The 9,176-nt window shown below is 39.4% G+C and overlaps 1 protein-coding gene across 2 annotated transcripts; it reads right to left on the reverse strand.

Moving 5' to 3' along the window:
• Window positions 1-578: 578 nt before the first annotated feature.
• Window positions 579-7,436, reverse strand: LOC122638273 (putative ABC transporter C family member 15). 2 transcript variants are annotated; one of them, XM_043831155.1, is made up of 11 exons: window positions 7,300-7,436; window positions 6,187-7,095; window positions 4,682-6,111; window positions 4,443-4,529; window positions 3,139-3,738; window positions 2,854-3,018; window positions 2,286-2,580; window positions 1,444-1,964; window positions 1,303-1,366; window positions 935-1,174; window positions 579-788 (listed from the first exon to the last, which is right to left on the reverse strand). In XM_043831155.1, the coding sequence occupies exons 2-11, from the start codon at window positions 7,019-7,021 to the stop codon at window positions 676-678; spliced, it is 4,350 nt and encodes a 1,449-aa protein (XP_043687090.1). In that variant the 5' UTR covers window positions 7,022-7,095; window positions 7,300-7,436; the 3' UTR covers window positions 579-675. The 2 variants fall into 2 exon arrangements, with proteins under 2 accessions (XP_043687090.1, XP_043687092.1); XM_043831157.1 differs by lacking the exon at window positions 7,300-7,436 and having other exon boundaries at window positions 6,187-7,120.
• Window positions 7,437-9,176: the final 1,740 nt, after the last annotated feature.

Raw genomic sequence — 9,176 nt, forward strand, 5'->3', positions numbered from 1 at the left:
TGCTTTCCATTTCAAAGAGTATCTTTAGTTTAAATTGGACTTGGTACCCAGTTTCATAAAGCCGCAAAACTGTTTCTTAGTTGATGGAAAGATAAACATCAACATTTATAACTTACCAAAACACATTTAGTTCATGACCTTCTACACTGTATATGGATTAGTTCCCTGACTTGCATAAAAATTATGTGCATAAATAAGGTAGAGGATGGCTTTGTATTCTTCATTGATTCTCATAAACAAACCAACTTAACAAGGACAGTAAAATCTAACCAAAAAAAATGAGGTTTAGGAAGTTAGATGTATCACTATTTACATTTCTAAATTTCATTAGTAAATTTATTGCCAATCTGAAATGTTGGGATATGAGACAACTGGGCAAGGCTTTTGTGACAATAATTAACAAATAAATAAATCACAAGATGTTAATCCTCATGTATATTATTGGAGGTTAGGAAACAGCTTCTCTGTCTTCTGTGGTAGTGATGCTAACCTACTTATTTACTGTATAATCCTGTGTTGTTATTGGTGTTCTCGCCGACAGTTGTTAGTTCTGCCATTGCTACTCTTTTTCTACTTTGTCATGAAGTACCTTGTTTGATGGGACGAAACCAAAGAAATCAGCACTGTGTTCCCTTAATTTATGTGGATTCAACGACTAAGCTTCATGCCTGATCTCTAATGATGTTCTCTTTTTGATGTTTTCTTTAAGAACTCTGTCACCAACTTTGAGAATGCTGAAGTGTTATCTTTAAGCAACTGAGTTGGGGAGTCATACTCTAAAACTTTGCCTGCATTAATCCAAATACCAAGGATAGTGAGTACAGTCAAAGTGTGTTGTCATTGATTCTGCATAGTGGGGTTATGGCTCCATGATGAAGATGATGCTTTTTTTTTTTTTTTTTGGGGGGGGGGGGGGGTGGGGTAATTAGCATACCTTCATCAAGTACAAGAACGAGGTCATTGTCGATCACAGTTGGAATTCGGTGGGCAACAGTGATGACAGTGCAATTACTTGTTTCTTCTCTTATTGTCCTCTGAATCAAATTGTCTGTTGCAGTATCCACAGATGCTGTAGCCTCATCCAGCACCAGAATCCTTCTCTTCTTCAGCAAAACCCTGGCCAGGCAAAACAGCTGCCTCTGTCCTAGACTCCAGTTTCCTCCATCTTCTTCAACTGATTCATTTCCATGTTTCAGATGAAACAGCATTAAAAATAACTGCTTAGAATATCATGTTAATATACCCTGTAGAAGCTATAGTAATGACATACTCTTCCATTGTCTATTTAGGTAAAATCTATACCTTTTGCATCAAGAAGCATTTGGTCTTGCATCACTGTAACGGCAAGGTTACACCTACGTAGAGCCTGACATCTCAAATGGTTTCAGTGACAATATGACTTTGACTAGTATCTTCAATGAAACAAAGTTGAGAATTTATTACCTCCCATATTTCTGAATCTGAATGCTGTTCTAAGGGATCCAGATTAGCTCTAATAGTTCCTTGAAACAGTGTTGGGTCTTGCGGAATTATGCTCAATCTAGACCTCAAATCCTGCAAACCTATCTCACAAATATCTACTTCATCAATCAGAATCCTTCCTTCTGAGGGCTCCACCACCCTGAAAAGAGCTTGAATAAGAGTAGACTTGCCACTGCCTGTTCTGCCCACCACTCCAATCTTTGCCTGACCTGGGAAAGTGCAACTAATTCCTTTAAGAACCATGGGAAGCATGGGGCTATAACGGATATGGAGGTTTTCAAGCTTGACAGTTCCGAGGATTGGCCATTCAGGTTCTGGTCTACGTTCTTCAATTAGCAATGGAGCTTCACTTGGAATATTAGAGAACTGAAGAATTCTCTCAACTGAGATCATCTTGTTTTCAACATTACACAGATTCCAAATCACCCAAGCTTGTAAAACGTTTAGATTCAAACCATATGTAGCTGCAAGTCCCGCCAAACCTGGAATTACGTTCCACAAGTACAATTAATTATCTAAGAACAGATTATATCAATTATCATACTTTTTAGATCTGGAAAGAGGAAACCTAATGGACAGCTCCATCAGACAGACCACATGACTGCCTATAATAAAAAACAGTATCTATGCACATGGTGAGGGATGGGAACCAGTATAAACTACTCTACCAAGGATCTCTTTAATTACCCAAGAGATCATCCACATGAGCTTTTCACCTTATTCCCTTGTAAGTCCATGTGGCCTACTTTCTCTTGCTAGCTGAAAGTTGAAAAGAGGACAGACTGAAAGAGAGAGTAGCTTACTGGGGTCAATGGCTGCCCTTGGCAGGATAACTAAGATTAGTAGAAGAAGGAAGAAAACAAGATTGAATAGGAAGTTGATTCGAACACACAACCATTCCATCGTTGCAGAATTATGGAAAGCAACACGGGAGTACTCATCAATCAAGCTGAGATTCTTGACAAGAAAGCGATCTTGCTGCTTGAAGCAGCGAATTGTTTCAGCCCCAGCAATTGACTCTGAGAAATGATGAAGGATTGGAGCTTTCCTGGCTGCAACCATCCTGGCTAGTTCCCTGGCAGTGGTGATGTAGTAGGCCTGCAGGAATTTGAAATATTTGGAGCTTATTTTCTCTTTAGAGATTTCTAAACAGAAATCAACCTTTCAAAAAAATCCTAGTCCATCTGGTAGAATGGTCTCTTCAGTTACTGATTTCCATTTCCCTTTCAATTTGTTTAAATTTATGCAATGTTCTAATTGCATGACAATTTCTTTAGTAGTTCAGGAGATATTATGAGCAAACACCATTAAGCTACTTGTGACAAGTACCAATATTTTACCTTAGTGGATGACTATGGTTAATTATCTTACCTGATACCATATGGAGATGGCAAGGATCCCAAGAAACAGAATGAAGACCTGCCAGGCAACCTGAGACATAAGGATGATGATACTCAACAGCTGAATAAGAGCAAATGCTAATCCTGCTAGTCTGTAAGGAATGTCTGTATCAACGGTGCTTTGATCTGTTGATGACTGTAACAACAATAATAATTAAGAGAAAAAAAAAACCAATTAGTTCAGGAAAATGGATAACTACCCAAACTGTTCACCACCATAATGATAATGAAAAATTATTGAACTTGAGGAACTGACCCTATTGAGGATTCGGCTTGTAGGGGTGGAGTCAAAGAAGGAAATTGGTGCTCGGAAGATGGAGTTAACCATGCCAAGAAAGAGCCTCTGAGCAGTTTCAATGGCGACAGTTGATAGCAAAACTGCCCTACCCAAGATGAACAAGGAACTTCCACCAGACAACAAAATAAATACCCCTATCAACTTATCTTTACTCACTCTCCCCTCCTCACTTGCCCAAGCAATCCAGTAATTGCTTCCCATCTGTAATACCTGGAACGAAACTTGGCAAAGAATTATGATTGGAACAAGAGCTCCTTTATATGCACAGGTCACGAAGGTTACATAAACTTTCCATTTGACACTACCAGATTCAGTTTCTACATCAGAAGCTTTCTTTACAAGTTTGCCATTGCCATTGGAATCTTCCATTTTTTCCTCTATGACTTCCATTTGATTCCTCTGATCAGATCCAAAGGTTAAAAGGCTCTGTGCTTGGGGTGGGGCCACTTGGCTTACTGATCTGCTATGGGCAGCCATTTGTTTCACAAGCTCGCCATCAGGTTCTGCAATCAGGTCTTCATATTTTCCTGACTGAACAATCTCTCCATCTTTCATTGCCTACATAAATATAAAAGAACAGAAAAGATGAAACTTTTATAAGGAAACAAGTATTTCAGTATTTAGAAAATGGTGTTCTCAAAAAATGCAAATCTAGTTCTGTGGTGATAACTGGTAAGGCAATAGGTACTGTCTATATATAGTTCCCTTATATTCATATTCAAGGTGGTTCCAACTCCAACAAGCAGACAGAAGGACCTTTACCCTCTACCTAATAGAGGAACTTGATTTTCTAAACAATAACCAAGACAACCTATAAAACAATAATGAAGATCTGTTACATCAGATATGGTTATAGCCCTTAAAACACTAATGTTTTTCCTTGAATTTCTCTACTTTAGTATCTCAAACTAACATGGTTAAAGTGGAGACCTGGAGAAGCAACACAAATACTAATCTTATCTAGGTACATTTGGTTCCCAAAGGATCAATTGCACTAGTGTTGGTGAGATGCCACCCATGTGTCACAGCTTCACAGATCTCCCCCCCCCCCCCCACAATCGCACATCGGCCACCCCTTGGGGGTTTCTTGGGCTTGTAAGTGGAGAAGGAACACCCCCCAATAGGTGCATCTTTTGCTTACTTGACAAACATGTTTAGTATATTTATTTCATATCGACTTAATGTGGCATGATAGATAACAAATTATCATAAATCTAGATGTGCTTCACAAAGAAGAAAGAGTAGCAGTGCTAGTAACTTACAAAAACAAGATCTGAAGCATTCAAGAATTCCAATTGATGGGTTACATAAATGACAGTCTTCTGAGACAGGATTCGCATTAGACATTCCTGCACAAGGCTTACAGGCTTTTAGAAAGCTTTGCATACTGAGATACTTCAACCAACAAGTAATACAGTACCATAGATTTTTTTTTTCTGTCATCAACTACTAGGGCATGATCAACATTATTATAAGCTAAAAATGGTATTGTCTTCTTTACCTTGAAGAGATGTGCTCCTGTATGAGCATCAACAGCACTGAAAGGATCATCTAGTAGATAAATGTCAGAATCACTGTAGAGGGCTCTGGCTAACTGAATCCTTTGCTTCTGCCCTCCACTCAGATTCATTCCCCTTTCTCCCACCATACTCAGATCCCCATCACTCCACATTTGGATATCTCTATTTAAGGCACATCCTTCTAGAACATTTCTATAGAAACTGCTGTCCATTTCCTTACCAAACAACACATTATCTCTAATTGTTCCTGTCTGAATCCAAGCACTTTGTGGGACATAAGCCTCTGATCCATACACCTTGATCCCCGCTCCTGTAATCCTTGGAATCTCTCCAAGTATGCTACACAATAGGCTTGATTTCCCTGAACCTACAGACCCACACACAGCAACCTTATCACCTTTCATGATATTCATCCTCTTGGAAATTTTGATTGTTGGCTTCTTCGAAATTGTGTTACTTGTTCCCCAAGTGTATTCCCCTGTCTCAATCTCGATTGCAACATCGGGCTCTATAGGAGTATAACTGTATTGCAGCACCTTTTGATCTTCTTCTCTGATGAAAGCTTGGACCCGATCGATTGAGACCTTTGTTTGAGCTATCATGGAGATTAGCTCTGGGAGATTGTAGATGGGTTCTTGTAGAATCCGGAAAGTGGCTAGAGCTGAGAGGACAGCACCAGATGTTAATGGAGCTTCCACTAGAATGCAAACACCAAAGGTAATGACTGAGAGTAAAGTTGGTGAAGCCCAGAAGAGAAAGGCAACAATGGAGCATATATACAGATATAGCTTCAACCAACTTCTCTCATTTTCTCTAAGTTGCATGAGCTTTCTCAAGTAGGTGGTTTCCCATGAATGCATCTTCAATATCTTCATGCTTTTCAAGATCTCTGAGGTAAATTTGATTCTTGCATCCTTTGTTTCCATGATGTTAGAATGTAGCCTTTCTTGCAAATTGGCTAATGGGGTGTTGCTAATCATCACCAAAACTGTGGTGAGAAGTGCCGCAATGGAGGGAACCCCACCGAGGTTCCTATAGAGAATGACAAGAGCTAGAAGGACCTGGAGAGGCAGCAACCAGATACCATGGATGTACCAGAAGAAGTCCCCAATCCTCTCAGCATCCACATTGATGAGGTTTACATATTTACCATTGCTTGGGCCGGCATACTTGACTAAAAGGGATTTCCTGTAAATTAATACTGTAACAGCTGCTCGGACTTGAATACCGATCCGGTTAGCACCGAAGTACCATTGTCGCTGTGACAGAGATTCTACTGTCTTTGCCAAGAAGAAAATTAATGCAAGACACAGTCCATATCCATGGCTGGAATCGTCGCTTTTTTGCGATAAGAAATTAACAAAGTTTGTGATGAGGAAGGGACCCATATAAGAAGCAATTGTGTTGACACCTGAAGAAACACTATAATCAGTCCCTAAAACGATAAACGTGCAATGAAAGCAAGAAACCAATCTAGTGATCATACCTGCAAAAAGAGAATTTAGAAGCAGAGGTCTCCAGAAAGCATAGGCTATAGCTGTGTGCAATGAGGAAGTTCCATTTTTTTGTTTCCTAAGCCATTCTTGTAACAAGGAGTAAGATTTCTCTGCTGTTTCGGATTCAGGGTCCGCCGGAATGTGGTGTAGTTCAAGTTTCTGAGTCCGACCTTTTCTGAAAAGTGGGTTTAGCCAGCTGAAAGTGAGTCTACTGTAAATCCCTGCATTGCTGAAAGTTTCAAAATCTGGAGGAACCTCATTATCCTCTTTCTGAAGAAGTGGGTCTTTAATTTCCGGGATTCTTCTGTTATAACTGAAACAGAAAGCATTGACACACAGAAGTAGTGAAAGTGGGAAGGAAACAAGCTCTGCAACATTAGGCTCTAGGAGAAAATCAGGAGGGATCCCAGATTTCAAATGGGTTAGGAAGTATATGAAAACATGGAAAGCACTGAGAATACAGGAGAAGATCCACCAGAAGGTTAGTACTGAAGGCCACCTCTTCTCTCCTGAAATACTCCTATAGTTTGAGTAGAATGCATATATAGTTGCCAAAACCCAGGTTGTTGCTGAGAAAATTAACTGGGTGGGGACTGTTTTCAGCTTCCAAACCTCATAAAGACAAAAACCCAGATGGAAAGTAAAGATTAAAACGTTGGACAGAAGTACAATCGTCGTAAAAACTGTTCTCTTCTCCATTCCTCCATGTTTTAACTGATCACTCTCTGAATATCTTTGCCTCTGTATAAAAAGTTCTACCAGAATCCATGTAAATAACAGTGAAAAACCAGCTATACTCACAATCAGACTTACAGACATCTCCATGAAAGCCCAGTATTGAAAACTAGATAAACTTGGACTTCTCGCAATGAAGACTCAAAATTACCAATGCCCAAGACCTGTACAGAGTCAGGTATTGGTAAAATGTGAAAATGAAGCCACATGAAAAGACATAATAATACAGATTGAACAACGACAGATATGGAAGAAACTTGTATTTTCTTTTCTTTTAATTTGATGAAATCAAACAAGAAGAAGTCATGAAGAGTATTTTACTAATAAAAACAGAAGGAAGAAAAAGCCATGAAAGAGCAACTTTGTACCACTCGGTGGGGACTGAAGAGATGAGCGAACCTGCGACGAGCTAACAAAGTCTGGCACTCAAATTTTAATGGAGTGAACAGTAAAGCACGTGGCTTAGATGCTCTGTAACGTGATGATGAGGAGATTTCTCTGCTTTCCACATAGCATGCTTGTCTTCATTTCTCTTAAATAACACAAAAACAAAAGGTGGACCCCTGTCTTGTCAGTTCGATACATATCTCCTCTCCCAATCAGTCGGCAGCATTCTTCATATTCTCTTCCCCAATGACACCAATCCTCTTGGCTTACAAAAATTGAGGGCCTGAAACCCAGAATCTGAAATTCTGAAAATAAAAGCCCCTTTTTCCCCTTCATCAACCCCAACAAAAAATTGTAAAGAGCAAAAAGAATCAACCCAGACAGAGGTTTCCACCTGTGCAAAGAGATTCAGTACTCAAAATTCTTTCTTTTTATTCAATTCCTTTCTATATTTTCTTCCTTTTAAGGTGGAATCAAAACTACCATTAATATCTTTTTGGGGATGAATCGAATCAAAGCAGCCAAATTCTATGGCGAGGATGTCCTCATTCATGACTTATCTATAAACAAGGTATGTTCTCATTCATGTATTCATATACAGAGATGAAAACCCATTTTCAGGGATTCCTTTTGGTTCAAACATGGGAATCTGCTCTTTAATGGCAACAATGAAAGAAAAAGGTGAAGACAATATTTCGACTTTACCTTTATCTATGAAGTCAAAATGAACACATATGGAGAAAAAAGAGAAAAGCAGAGCTTTGCAGGTTTTGGAGAAAAAAGGACAGAGTGGGTGGGCAATGATGTAATAGAGTGCTAGCATCAATAATGCATGAGAAATTATGGTTAGAATGTTAGTATTACATCTTTATCTGCAATTTTGGATTTTCAGTCATTAATCACTAATCATTGATACGATTGATAGTGGAGAATCCATTACCCATCTATGTTCTTAGCTTCAGAGAGGAAATTATGGCGGCTCTCAAGTCCCAACTCAAACTAAAAAAATTGAATCCCACCTCCATATTTGGTTGGTTCATTGCTTCAAAAAAAAAAAGGTTCAACATTTTCTGGTTCTATCTCCATTAAAAAACTCAAATTCTCTGTACTACAAACCCAGTTTTCTCTTGACCTTTATCTGTTCCAGTATTGGAGGCGCTGCAGTGCGCATCGTGCGGCATAGCAGCACCCATGTTGTGTGCACAATGGGACCTACTGTGCACACATGTCCGCTGCTGCACCGCACGATGGCACAGCAGCGGATAAAAATTCCTTGTGATTATGGTATATGATATAATAACAGGCGGCTTTGTTAATGGGAGAATGATGATGTATAATATATTCAAGAATGCACTCACGGTGTCGACACTTTTTCATATGTTCTGAAGTAGAGTCCAGAGACGGAAACAGAGAGAGAGAGAGAGAGAGTCTCATAAACATCAAAGCCACTAACTCCAAAAAGAGAATCTCTTTAGATTCTGTGGAGGACCACCACCACCATCAAAGACTCTAGAGAGAATAGGGTTTTAAAAAAAACCCAAGAACCGGTATTTGGATTGGTCCAGCCGATTCTGATCTGGATCAGTGAGGAATCGGTAACCCAAGAACCGGTATTGGGATTGGTCCAGCCGATTCTGATCTGGATTAGTGAGGAATCGGTAAGAATCGTATCTTAACCCAGTTTTTTAGAATGAGATTGGCCAAGCCGGACATTTGAATCGGCCGATCCAATTGATCTGACACTGATTTTTAAAACCCTAGGTTGACCGGGTCAGGTGACTCTGGTTGGTTGTTATTTCCATCTCTCAACTTTAACCCTTTCAAGGAATTAATTCTCTACATTGATTCCTGCACTACA

This window comes from Telopea speciosissima, chromosome 8, assembly GCF_018873765.1.
Source record: "Telopea speciosissima isolate NSW1024214 ecotype Mountain lineage chromosome 8, Tspe_v1, whole genome shotgun sequence".
NCBI classification, from domain to species: Eukaryota; Viridiplantae; Streptophyta; class Magnoliopsida; order Proteales; family Proteaceae; genus Telopea; species Telopea speciosissima.